We start from the raw sequence: 14,821 nt of genomic DNA on the forward strand, positions 1-14,821 counted from the left end.
GAAAGGGGAGCAGAGGGAGAGAAAGGGGAGCAGAGGAAGAGAAAGGGAGAAGAGGGAGAGAGAAAGAAAGGAGGCAAGAGGGAGAGAGAGAAAGGGGAGAGAGAGAGAGAGAGAGAGAGAGAGAGAGAGAGAGAGAGAGGAAACAATTTTATAACAAAACAACAAAATAACATGAAAATAATATCTGATTTGGTGAGTGATAGCTCTAAGATGAAATCCTCTTGCAAGTGCAAGGAAAGAAGTGTGCATCTGTGAGTGTGAACGTGTGTGTACTAACCTTAAGTTGACCAATATCATTGAACTTTTCAAACGTGGACTCCCAAAGTTCTTTCTTACGTCCCAATATTCGGACACACAGTTGGGCTGCTTCTTCATATTCAGCAGCCTCGAGGAGATGATCTAAGTATTGCTTTCCGAGTTCCTGAAAATAAAATAAATTATTACAAGATTCTGTACTTAACTATTTGCAGTGCTTCCATCACATTTCATTTCATACGTGAAATGGTGCAGTTTTATGGAGATCTAACCAACACTCATGAGGATGCTGATAATGAAGATAGTGGTCATGATGATGATGATGCTAATGAAGATGGTCATGATGATGGTGCTAATGATGATGATGGAATTATGTAAATTTAATAAGTTACCTGGACATTATGTTTTTTCAGTTCTCTACTGTGAGCCATAGCAGATTCCATTGCATCCTGGTTTATGAGATAGAGAAGAAAAAAACAACAATATGGATATAATAATAATAATAATAATAATAATAATAATAATAATAATAATAATAATAAAAATAAAAATAGTAGTAGTACATGGAACAAATAGGGGCTGCAGTAAGAGTGGAGCACTTGCAGAAAACAGCACTGCTTGGAACCACGTGAATACTCTGGATGGTGCTCGAAAAATAAGGAGTATTACCTCAGTTCACTAATAGTGAACAGCTGACACCATAGTACATCTCAAGCATTAGAAGCTGTGCAAAGACAATAAAATAATGATAATAATAATAATAAAAATAAATAGACAAAGCAAAATCCCAACAATGGTTGAGAATCTCAGGATTCAAAGAAGAGGCTAACCCTAACAACCAGATTTGAGAAATTGACATAAGGGCAGAACATGCTCAGAAAACTGTTTTATTGGGGACAGTGAGAATTTTGAGACTGGTACTTGGATGTTAAGCATCATGGAAGAAGACCCTGTGAGACCCTTGACAACAGGTTGTAGTCCACTCTTACAGCATTAGCCAGAGCAAGTGAAACTGAAGCTCAGAAGTTTATTAATAATAATAATAATAATAATAACAGGCAGTGCTCCAGCATGGCAGCAGTCATATGACTGAAACAAATAAAAGAATAACAGAACAATGATGATGATGATGCTGATTTTATATCTATTTGTCTGTCTGTCTATCTATCTATCTATATATATATTTTCAATTCCCAAGCGTTATACTAATACATCTGTTTGTTTTCTACACCACCTGTCTTCGTCTGTTGTTTTTTTGTGAATTATATATATATATATATATATATATACATACATCAAATGAAAGACAGATGGAATTAACCAGTAAGCTACCAGGTGTAAACTATTCATTTTATTATCCATTATATATATATATATAAAGCTTTAAAAATTACACTGTGGCTAGGAATAAAATTGCCAAGGAAAACATGCTCTGCAAAGAATTACCATTTTCCAAGACCATCCACCCATGAACCAAAGAGGAAGCATCTATATAGTTGCTTGATCTGCTAAAAGAAGCAACCACATGTCCCTCAAACTGCACCCCACCATCTTTGAAAAAGGTAGATCAAGCAGTTCTAGATTATACTATTTCTGCAAAGAGGAAGAGGAGGAGGGAGAAAGAAAGAAAGTTTAGGAGGAGGAGGAGGAGGAGGAGGACTAAATGTTTCTGATTATAAATCGGAGCTGGAACTAAACAACAACAACAACAATAACTCACTGAAAGACAAATACTTCCATTTTAGTATTCTTTACTAGGCTCCTGTGGTCATGCTGGAGCACTGCTGTCAAAGGTTTTTAGTTGATCATATGGACTCCAGCTCTTATTTCAGTCTGATATTTATTTTATTGAATAGCTAAGTAACTTTTTGACATAAAAGGACCCTATCAATACATATTTTGTAATAATAAACATAAACACACACACACACACACACATAACAAGCTTCTACAGTTTCCATCAATCAAATTTCACTTGTAAAGCATCAGCCAAACTGAGGCTACAAGTAGAAGACATTTGCCTTGGATGTCAGACAGTAGGGTTGAACCAGGGACCATATGGTTGCAAAGTAAACTTCTTAACCACAACCATGACCATACCATATACATTTTATGAACAATAAATATCATTATGAGATATTTGGATCTCAAAATGGAATTCAGTAGACGGAACTATGTTTTGCTGTAGCTTAGTGAAAGCAAATGGCAGTATTTATACATCAGATCTGGATATGTTTGGCTTCCAGGATTCCAATTACAGCTTCTGGAAGTCTGTGCAAGATTCCAATGGCTTAATGCCAGAAACTTCTATTCACTGCGTTAAATGTTGGCATAAACACGGTGATGTCATGTATATATAGACAGACACATACAAAGACACACACACACAAAATAGTAGGCCTAAGGCAGCATCATATTGATGTTTAGCCATGAGCTAGGTGAGGCAAGATCAAAAGTGTTCCAGTTGTGACCATCACATCTTTTGCCAAAATACAGGGCACCTCAGGCCACATTAACCAATGTATCCATTTCTAAGACAGTACAGTGAGATTTAAGTAGCCAACTTAATTCTACATGTATTGATTCACATAGCCACGTGAGAATGTCCCAGAACATCTGAAAATGTTACCTGAGATAGAGAGATGGCCTTCCTTGAGACAAATTTAACACTCATTCTTTTGATACCACAGAATCAGATTTTAGCATTACTCACCTTCCCATGGTACCTATTTTGCAAGTATCTAAAGCAGTGATTCCCCACCAGTGGGGCCTGGGAAATTTGTGGTGTGGTGTGGTGCTGCAGTTGCCAGGCACAAGGCTATCTTTAAAGTGATTCATGTCTTTTTCTTAGTCAATAATGTGTGTTTTTTTTTGTACTTAGTACTTAATAAAAGAGTTACCAGTAGATTCTTTTGTATTAAATAATTGAGATAAAATATTAAAAAATAAAGCTGTTTTTTTTTCAACCACCAGTGGGGCATCATTTTTCTGGGAAGTTATACTGGGTCCTGGGAGAAAATAAACTGGAAAACACAGATCTAAAGTGAGCCATTGAGAATCCAGTTACAACATCCAGGTTCAATGATGGAAGACAAAACCTCTTTGACTAACATTTACTCTGATTCAGTCAACTGTGACCTGTCCTGACCAGATACACTGACAATACTCAACTATACTGACCTCATAACGTTCGTGCTCCAATAACCAGGTAATGTGGTCGTCTTGATCTCTCAGTTTGGCCACAACAACGTCCTTAGGGCTAATGAGGAAGTAAAGACTTTCTTCAACAACACACTCTGTAATAGACAGACCCAGTTACATGAGAATCTTCATAACAAAGACATCAGTTATTGTAATGGATAGGAAGTTATTAAGTAGTAAGAAAGTTGATTAATTACAGTTAATAATATCATGTTAATTCACAAATCTTACTAGAATCCTCCCCAATAGTTACAACCAAAATATATTTCTGCCTTCACACTGGGATAATTTTTAAAAACTTGTTGAGTCTGGAGGAAGGGGCAATGTCCATGACACTTGCTGGCTCTCTGAGACTTGTGAGCTTGATGCCATTAATGTTTTGTTTGAAACTGCTGCAGATCAATACCTTCAGGGAAAAGGTTCCAGAGCGCCAATGTATTGGAGAGAGATAAGTGGGCAAAATGGTTAATGCCAGACTGAGAACATTGGATGCACCAAGGATGACAAGATTTGGAGAGATGAGTGGCTTGGGGGTATCTAAGTGGTGGAGGTATGAGACCAGCCAGCTCTGAGGAGCAGAGGCCATTATAGTAACAATAGAAAAGGCAAAGAGAGGACACAGCAAACCTGTGGGCCAAAGGCTAGAGTATGCCTCATCATCACCATTTTTTTACTAATTACTTTTGCATGTTTGCATAGGTTGGATGGTGTTAATTGGGGAAGATTTTCTATGACCAGACATGTTTATGCAGAATATTGGAAAAGAGTGACACTGCTTGTATGAGAGTGACACTCATAACTATCACACAATTTTAAGAGAAGGAGATACGAACATACACTCACACACTATATATATATATATATATATATATATATATATGATGGGTTTCATTCTATCAAATTCGTCCACAGGTGTTTGGCTGGCCTGGAGCTACAGTAGAAGACTCTTGTCCAAAGTGCCATGCAGTGGGACTGAACCCGAATTCATAAGGCTGGGAAGAAAACCTCTTAACCACACAGCTATGCATAAAAATGAACTACTAATTATTACAATTTACACAGTAATAATCAATTATTCATGTTGTGTAGTTCTAGATAGCTGAACACGGGGTGGGTTAAATGATCAGTTGTGATTCACAGATCCAATGTTTCAGATCCACACTTTGGCAAGCAGTAGTATGGCAGCCCAGGCAAGTTTTATTTCTTCACTGTCTGGTCTATTCATGCATGTGTTGAGTCCTGGTTGTGGTCACAATGGGAATGGGAAAGGTAGAGGCTGTTGAAGTATGCAATAAAAAAAAAAAGTCAGAAGCTGTAGGGTACAGTGTGAAATACTTACCAAGATGATAGTCAAAACATCTGTATTCTTCGAATCCTCGGAAGGATAAAGCATCATCAGATATCTCCTCATAGTAATTTTCCTCTGGTTCCCATATCTGAAGGTGGGGTCGGTCAGCTTTGAACTTACCACCCTGTGAGAGAAAATAAACCATGTCAAATCATTTATGAGAGAGAGGTGATAAAACATTTGTCATCTAGAGTGTTAGTCATTTTATGTCAGTAAGGAGGAGGAGGAGAAGAAGAAGAAAAAACAGAAGACATATTCAACCAATCACAAAACATGCTCAGTACAGTTACAATAGATCTTTAAGTTGGCAAGAAATGGCTATCATTTCTAGCAGATCAAGTGGCCACTTAGAGGCTCCCTTGGTTAAATAAATGTAACAATGAACCATAGTGGTACAATCACTTCTCACTATACCAGTCACACTCAGACATTCTCTCTATCCCACATTTGTACCTATACACAGACCCACACATACACAAATGCTCAAATACATACATGCATACACACACACAAACCCTGTTTAACACTTGCACACACACACACACACTGTTCAGACTTGCACATATACACAGACACAGGTAATCACACAGGGTCTCTTTCCCTCCCTGACATACACACACATAAATACACTCCTCGTCTCAACCTTTTACCACACATGCCAGATTGGGTGTTATATTCATAGAGTTAGTTAGTAAAAAAAAAAAAAGGTGCTAAATTAATTTAATTTAGTGAAGTAGACACTGACCTCGATATGTTGGCCTTCTTTGTCATAGGTGAAGACAACCAGATTGTTTTCCAGTGGTGCTATTCCACATATGTAGCAGTTAGATTCTGGTGTGGTAGTGAACATGTGGGCTGTAAGAGACCAGAAGGGGAAGAGTTAGGGTTATTTGAAGATGGGGTGCTTGCTGATGTTGTTTGTGCGTGCATGGTGGTGATAAGGAACTTAACACAGTTGATGGGGGGGAGGGAATGTATATAGAGGGAAGAGGTACATGGGGGAAGATCATGGTGATAAGAGAGGGAAAAGACAAGATGGCAGGAAAAGAAGAAAGAGAAAGAGAGGACAACAGAACAGAAACACAGTAAGTCAGTGTGACAACAGGATAGATGGGTGGTCAAACATGGAAAGAGACAATAGAACATATTTTTATATATATACATACAAGTCCTGATCAAAAAGTATCAGGACTGTTGCTATGGTAACGAGGCTAAAGTACACAGATTGACCTTGAACTCTGCTGTGCATGCACATTAAGTTATAGCATTATCACTCATTTCTGTTGTTTATGACAGTGCTTGGAAGTAAAGTGTGTAGAGTATGGTTGTGAGACAGAATTGCATGCATCTAGTGAGTGGCAACTCCGCCATGACAATGCACCTATACCCATTTAGCACAGCTTGTGCAACAGGTTTTGGCCAAGCACAACATTCCCCAGGTTTGACAACCATCATATTTCCCAGATCTTGCCCCTTGTGACTTCTCTTACCAAAATTTCAAATTGCACTTGAAAGGGATGCAACAAGGCAGCTGCTTGCTGTCCCCATAAAAGGAGTTCCAGGAATGCTTCCATGAATGGAACTGATGCTGGATAAAGTGTGTGGCTTCAAAAGGGAACTACTTCAAAGGGGATTAAATGCCAAATTGGTATGTGTTGTAAGCACCAGTCCCAATTCCTTTTAGTCAGACCTCGTAAATAATTCATATACACACAGGAATAACTGTGTAGTTAAGAAGCTTGCTCTGCAACCACATGGTTTAAGGTTCAATTCCTTTAACCGTTCATCACTAGGCACAAAGCCACTTCCTACAATACTACTCCCATTTCATTTGAGAGGTCTTGTCTAGCAATTTAGTTGGTGACCTCTGAGTGTTGGTGCCACTTAAAAAGCACCCAGTACACTGTAAAGTGGTTGGTGCTAGGATGGGCATCCAGCTGTAGAACACATACCAAAGCATAGAGTAGAGATCGGTGCAGTCAGTTGGCTTGCCAGCTTCTGTCACACTATCCAACCTATGCCTGTATGGAAGATAGATGTTAAATGATGATGATGATAATGATGATGTATATGTGTATGTGTTTATGTTTGTCCCTGACCACTGCCTGACAACTGGTATTTGTTTATATCTCTGTAACTAAGCAGTTTGGCAAAAGAGATTAATAGAATAAGTACCAGACTTAAAAGTAAGTATGGGGGTTGATTTGTTTGACTAAGCCCTTCAAGGCAGTGCCCCGGCATGCTGCAGTCCAATAAGTGAAACAAGTAAAAGGTCAAAGATAGGCAGCAGTGTACCAAATGTTATAGACAAAAAATTCTTAATGAAGTGAAATCTGACTCTACCATCAAGTTGGAGAGAAAGAAAACAGAGACCCAATGGCAACTGTTAGCAACTCTCAAAGAAAAGGTGAGATAATTTTAATAAATTAAGAATCAATTTTTACAGGAAATTGCATTTTCTTGTTTAGGAGAAAAATCTGATTCATAGAAAAATCTGATACATAGAGAATAAAACATATACACATGTTATAGTAGGACTAACAGACAGACAAAAGAACATACACATCTATAGCAAGACTGACAGACAACAGAACATACAGTCGTAAGACAGACAGGCGAACATACACATACATTTATATATAACAGACAAAAATACATATAGTAAGACAAACAGACAACAGAATATGTACATATATGGCAGACATGCAATAAAACATACAGATATATAAATAGACAGCCAGACAATAAGACATACACATACAGAGATAGACAGACAGACAGGCAAATTGAAAGTTATCAAAGAGAAATTAATCTATAATTCTTACTGATTTCCACAAAGCGTTCAGGCATATTTGCATCAACATCAGATGTTTTATCACGAACCACACAGATCTGAAAGACATGGGATACAGGTTCAAATTACAAAAGGAAAAAAAAAAAAAAAAAAAAAAAAATTAAATTAGAGAAATAGAATCTTTTAATTTTCATGTTTGTTAGTACTTTGGTTCATACTTTGCTATGGTGATAGAGTTTAGCCAACCTAGCAAACCCCCATAAGGGAAGTAGAATAGACATTAGATGGTGTGTGGTGAAAGGGATGAAATGCAGTGTAGAGTATTGGTATGATGAGGAGGGTGTTGGTGATGAAGGTAGAGGATAATGATGAGGATGAAGATATTAAAGGATGGAGGTGGGTAATGATGATGGAGAGTAATAATGTTGATAATGGAGGGAAGGGGAGGATGATGATGGTGAGGGATATAATGATGATAAAGAAAGGAGTTGGTGATAAGAGTGATGATAATAATAAAGGAAGGGGAATAGGGATGAAGATAGTCATGATGATCATAGCAGCTAACAGGGATGGTAGTTGTAGTGATGATGATAACTATGACGACAACAATGATGTTGATAGAAGCCAAGGGCCCATTATTTACACAACATTTTTATGACAACATCATACACATTTCCATGAATCTCCTTGAAATGTAAAGGACAATGGATAATAATATAGTCCCTGGTATACAGAAAGACAGAATGGTCACAGCTGGAATTCCTTTGAAAGTTAGGCCTGCTCAATGAGACCCAACCAAGGGCTAAACAACAATACATCAACCAAAACATACAATTATTAAGGGTTGGAACTACTGATGAGCCTTAGATTCATTACATCTGTAACAATCAATAAAAGGGTATTGTTAAGGGTGGAAGTAGGTAATGTGAGCCCCAGATCCCTTATATTTATGATTGTTGATGAGAGTGTGTGGTAAACGCCAGCGATAGCAACAAGAATCTTGGTTCCATCAAAACCAACCAATGGAGGAATGTTCTGTTGTCATGAGCCACAGACGGAAACCTTTATGTGGCAACTTGGTCTGTTAGAAATAGCAACCAAATCGTCCTCATATTACTCCTATTGTCTAAAGAGAAAAAACAAGGAAGGAAGGAAAGAAGGAAGGAAGAAGTTTGAAAAACCCCACAAAACAAGAAGAAAAAAACAAAAAGAAAAACAGGATGTTAACAGCGGCAATACTTTTCACTGTAGGTTTGCTTAAGCAAGGATGACCAGAGGCTAAGCAGTAACAATTTTGCTATCAAGAGTAGATGTCCAGGATGACCACCAGCCCTCATTTGATCAACATTTCTAACAACAGCTATTTCATCTTTTATGTGGAGCAGGTTGTCTTAAAATTACCAACATATGATAAAATATGTGATCTCCAATTCTTTCAAAAGAATGGTAAGTAGTTTGTTGAGAAAGATTTAGTCAATATGTTGAACAAATTGTGTGATTCTGCAGTTGTTCCTTTCCCTGCCTCAGGTTTCCCTTCCTCAGGTTTCCCTTCACTGACATCGATGGTGATTATGGAGAGGGATTTAAAGAACATAGACTGTATAGAGAAGTTATAAGGGGGAATATTAATGTAGAATGGAAGGGTAATTACATGAAAGGTATGCGAGGAAGAACTAAAAAAACAAAAGATGCATACTTTAATTAAGTCTGCCCAGCCAACCAGCAAGGTTCGGTCATCTTTCCAGCAGAGGTTACACTGATAGAGGTCAGGTCGATTACTGGAAAGAGAATAAATTTTATCAATATTAGTGTTAATAATTAGCAAAGGCATGGCTGTGTGGTTAAGAAGTTTGCTTCACAACCATGTGGCTTCATGTTCAGTTCCAATGTGTGGCACAGAGGGCTAGTACTTTCTCTGATAGTGTCTGTTATTCTAAACAATCAGATAACTTGACTCACACCAGGGCCGGCACTAGGAAGGGCAGGGCCCAATTAGAAAATTGTCAGCATCACCCTCTACTCTACAAAAGCTGAAGATTGATGTTTTATGCTTCTTGTAGCATGAAAGTCCCAGACAAAAAGTGTCGAGAGTTCGAGGCTCTATCATTAGCCACAATGATATACTAAAAATTTGTCATAGTGTCCTCTGCCTGAGTATGTGTGCAGAGCCCAATTTGAATAAATCTGCCTAATTGGCTTAAAACCAGCCTTGCTCACACCCATGCAACTCCATTAGACTTTAAAAATTAGTTGAGATTAGCGCAGTTTTAGCGGTTGTAAGTTAGACCTGGAAGGATGTGTGCCAAAGAGGAAGGAATGAGGGGGAAGTGTTTAAATATATCTCTTATCTTTCACTTGTTTAGGTCATTGAACTGTGGCCATACTGGGGCACTGCCCTGAAGGGTTTAGTCAAGCAAATTGACCCCAGTACTTATTCTATCAGTCTCTTTTGTCAAACCACTAGCAGGATGTAACAAACCAACACCAGCTGTCAAGCAGGTTAGGGTGTGTGTGTGGGGGGGAGCACACACACAAATATATACACTGCCTTCCCCCACCCCACCCCACCATACATGTACAATGGGCTTCCATATAGTTCCTGTCTATCAAATTCCCTGACAAGGAATTGGCTGACGCGAGGCAATAGTAGAAGAAACTTGCTCAATGTACTGCGCAGTGGGACTGAACCTGAAACCATGTGTTTGCAAAGCAAGCTTTTAAACCACACCCCAAATGTTTAAATATTGCCATACCCTGCTGGTAGGTCATGCATCCCACCTTGAGAAACACCAAATTAAAGTTATGGTGTTAGGTAGCTGAGTATACTACAGACATGCCCTTCATGCAATCCTTAGGCAGATTCAGTGAGATGCTATGTATAAAAAAGCTTGCCATTTAAATTACAGGTGCAGTTCACCCACTGGGTTAATGTAGCTTCGGTCTCCCTAAACTATCCTTATAAGGTTTGAATAAATTCAAGCTTGTCATGGAAAATACCTGTCCAATGTGCAGTAGGATTGAACACGAAACCTCATTATTAAAACACAAACTTATTAACTGGTGGACCATGCTTGCACTCTGGTATATAACACAAACATACACACACACACAAGTCATACACATATACAGACATACAAATACATAGCTAGGAATAAAGATATATGCACACATGCATACACACTATGAGAAAGAGACTTAATAGTGTGTATGTATGCATGCATGTACATGAACACATACAGACTACTTACACACACCAACACTGACAGACAAACAGACAAACCTCAGACTCAAGGTTACCAACCCACTCCTTCCTCTTCTCTCAATTTTTCTTCATCATTTCATATGAAATACAAAGATGAAAACATCTTTGTATTTTCTTATTTCTTCTACCACCAACACCATTATTTCACCAAATACAGTTATCTCTCTCTCTCTCTCTCTCTCTCTCTCTCATTTTTCATTTCATTTATGTTTTAATTTTGTTTGATAAATCTCTGCATTTTAATTAACATCGATTTTTAAATATATATATATATATATATATATATATATATACACACACGCACATATAAAGCATTTTTTATTTTTTAATCATTTAAAAATAACATCAAAAACAACAAGAACAATAATAATAATCATCAATTGAAAACATTTACCTATGATCTTTTGGAATGTTGGTTATGCGGCACTCTAGACTCATGTCATAGATTTTCACACCCTGAGGAGGAAAACAAAAACACAAAGATAAACATATGTTTATTTGCTTTAATAGTGCAAGGGAGAAGTAGAGGGGGTCCCCAGTTTCTTTATCTTAATCCTCCTTCTCCTCTTCTTCCTCATTCCCCATACCATCAACCCATCACTCTCCCAACTTTCATCCATTCATTCACTCTCTCAATAATCACCCCCACTCCCACCAGCCAATTGAATGTTTAAAATCATCAATCACTGTTTTTACTGTTCTTTAATCATTCTAGTGTGGGTTGGATAGATCTGTTTTGTAACATTTGAAATTTAAATATTTCCTTAGGCTTTAAAGGGCTGGTGTTGCTATTTAACTCAAGATCAAACCTTACTAAATATATTCCAGTGGTGATCATCCCACCCCTTTTAGGGCCATGGATTACTATCAAGCCATTCTCTCTGTTCATGGATTTACCTAATGAATATGTTTTAATTGGATTTCTTCTCCCTTTCTGGACATAATGAACCACAATAATTACCATTGATGAGGAATATTCTTTCACCATTACATATGTTTAACCTATCTCTCTCTGATGACACTTTACTCAGACTATGGAGTCCTTGTTCGATATGATGTTCCAATAGCTGGGATATTCTAGAACAAGCTGTTAGAGACTTTCTAAACCTTCTATTATGTAGCTAAATTAAATGTCCTTGTCAAGTCTTGCCAAACTGCTTGCCTTTTCTTTTTTGCTTTAATATATACCTACTGGCTCAAGGAGAAGCCACTTCTAGCTGTTTAGAATGGCAGTCACAAAATCACATTTACTGCAGATCAAACCAGAATTTAAGTGGCATACCAATTTGAGCATGTTTGTGTTGCCCTGATGAGAACTCCTTGTATCTTTTATTTATTTATATATATATATATATATATATATATATATATATATATATATATATACTCATTGATAAGCACTTATCCAAGATGCTGTGCAAAGGGGCTGAACCCAAAACCACATGAATTTAGAGCAACCTTCTTAACCCATTACCTACCAGTGATCTCATATGAGATCACTTAAAAATTACAAATTTTGTAATTATCTGTCAGGTTTCTCTGATATTCAAATGAGGTTTGCTAATTTTTCACCCAATATCTCGCTTATTTCTTTTTGAAATGTTATTTTGATCATTCCAGTGTGTTTCTAAGGCTGTTTTATGCTAGAAATCAAAGTTTCATAAAAAAAATTCCAGTTAATAGAATTATGGGAGGTAATGGGTTAAGCAAGCAATAACTACAGCATATAAAATCAAATCAAATGTCTTCCAAAATTCCACTTACCTTATCATTGGCCCAGGCTATGAGAAAAGATTTCCATTTAATGTTTCGGATTGGACCTTCTCCCTTATGTAAAACGTAGTTCTTGTAGCGACCAAGGAAATTCTTTTCTCCAAGAACAAGCTGAAAAAATTAAAATACTGTGGTGTGAAAGAAAGAAAGTGGTGAATTTAGTCAAATTAATGGTTCTTCATGAAGATACATGGATGCCACTCGGGCTTAAAAGATTGACCATTATGTAAACTTCCTCAAGGAATGTGAAGACACAGGTTGGAAAGCGGAGCATTTTCCAATCAAAGTCAGATGTAGAGGATTTGTTGGACACAGTGTGAAGTGAGTGTTGTTATCGTTAGGCCTAACTCATCGTAAAGTAAATACCACCATGACCGATATTCAAACCACAGTGGAAAAAAGGCTAGTCACTGGATTTGGTTAAAATGAGACGGTGAGTGATGACTAGAAGAATGTTGAGCTTTATTTGATAGCTAGTTGATCTAGCAAGTGGGGTCTCATATCGGTGAGGGGGCCGGTGCGCAATGATGCTGTCAAGAGGTAGGCTCCTAAACAGCACACATTCTCTCCTGATAACCCCATACACTTGCTGGCTTCCGGTATGCAAAGCTTTCAAATGACAGCACTTGCTTGTGCAAGTTGTTTTCAAAACATCACACATACATGTATTATATATATATACATATAGGTGAGAAAGTTGGTATGTGAAAGCATGTGGTTGGATGTATAAAAGACAAAAAAACTACAGAAGGCTTGTATATATGGTTAAAGAATATACTTAAATAGTTATGTTAGAAAATTTTTGCGTATAGTAACATTGTTTTTGGAGAAATAACCGGTTTTGTATTTTCTTTTCAAATTTCTCAAATTTCTTTATCTATATTGTGTCATGTCTTCGCTACAGATGATTATATTCAATCTCCTATTTCATTCCAGTGCATTACTGGTACTTATCATCAAAAAGATGACAGGCCAAGTCATCCTGAGTGGGATTTGACTCAGAACATAGAGTGATAACCAAATATCATAATACATTTTGTCTGATGTAAACGATATTCCTTAAAGCAGTCATTGAATGAGTGCAGCTGTAATAGATAGAGAAGCATGAAGGTACAGATCTTGGTATCTGTTGTACTAGCAGACAACTGATAGCATGGGTCTTCTTGCTCAGAAACCATGAAACAGTTTGAGACTAGTAAAGCAAATTAGACACTCATCTGCTATACAGTGTTCCTCATGCTGACAATCATGAACTTTGTTCTTGAATTGTACCTATTTACAGTTAAATAAACTCCACCAGTGAGAGTAATATATATTTTCCAGGGACAGAGAAACATTGCAAATGGCCTGATAATCTATGACCCTCAAAATTAATTGCTTACACTTGCATTTTACATTTACAAAAAATGGGACCTGATTGTGAATAGTGCCTCTGTGAGTCAGTACAGTGGCTTATTTGTGCATGGGAAATATGTTTTATAGGGGTTTTTTTTCATTGCTTTTTAGTCAGAAGTAAAGGCAATGTCTATGACTCTTTGTGAGAGAGAAGGAGGAATGTATCCACAAACCAGAGACATGGTCCAAACGCTCGCTACAGAGTGGAGTCTGCTGAGGGCAGCGAAGGTGCCAAATAGTGGTGTTAAACTGAGTGATGGATTAAGTAGACTACAGTGGGATTTGAATTCAGAATACAAAAAGCCAGAACACCACAAGGCATTTGGTCTGATTCTCTGGCTGTTCTGCCATCCACCACCTGGGATAGGTACCTTTTTTTTATTGACTCTGAAGGGATGAAAAACAAAGATGACCAGAATTTGAACAAATACTACAAGGCATTGATCCCAGCCCTCTAACATCTGTTAATTTGTAACTTTACAAGTTACAGACTACAAGTTACTCAATCAAAACGTGTAGCTACAATGTTTGATCAACACCAATTGTAGTTAAGGTACCTAAAATACACTGATCTAACTATTCAGAGTTGTACAGTTGTTATATTAGTTTGGGGTATTTTGAGAACAATTTACTACTTCCTTAATCTCTGTTAACCCTTTTTACTTGAGTGGCCAGTTTTGGCACTGCTATTGCTCTGTGACAAAAACTTGAGCAACCAATGTTAGACCACTATTGCTCTGTGGCTGAAATTTGTTTTCTCTCTCTCTCTCTCTCTCTCTCTCTCTCTCTCTCT

General features: G+C 37.5%; 1 protein-coding gene across 3 annotated transcripts in view; it reads right to left on the reverse strand.

Annotated features, from left to right (window-relative positions):
• Positions 1-14,821, reverse strand: part of LOC106883153 (vacuolar protein sorting-associated protein 41 homolog) — a 172,996-nt gene that overhangs the window by 24,495 nt on the left and 133,680 nt on the right. For all 3 annotated transcript variants that reach the window (XM_014934063.2, XM_014934065.2, XM_014934061.2), the window contains 9 exons: positions 12,625-12,744; positions 11,255-11,316; positions 9,295-9,376; positions 7,630-7,696; positions 5,550-5,659; positions 4,796-4,928; positions 3,436-3,551; positions 648-704; positions 278-421 (listed from right to left, as the gene is read on the reverse strand). In XM_014934063.2, the coding sequence (XP_014789549.1) occupies positions 278-421; positions 648-704; positions 3,436-3,551; positions 4,796-4,928; positions 5,550-5,659; positions 7,630-7,696; positions 9,295-9,376; positions 11,255-11,316; positions 12,625-12,744 (891 nt within the window). The remainder of the gene's footprint in view (positions 1-277; positions 422-647; positions 705-3,435; positions 3,552-4,795; positions 4,929-5,549; positions 5,660-7,629; positions 7,697-9,294; positions 9,377-11,254; positions 11,317-12,624; positions 12,745-14,821) is intronic.

The sequence above is a fragment of the Octopus bimaculoides genome, chromosome 18 (genome assembly GCF_001194135.2).
Source record: "Octopus bimaculoides isolate UCB-OBI-ISO-001 chromosome 18, ASM119413v2, whole genome shotgun sequence".
NCBI lineage: Eukaryota > Metazoa > Mollusca > Cephalopoda > Octopoda > Octopodidae > Octopus > Octopus bimaculoides.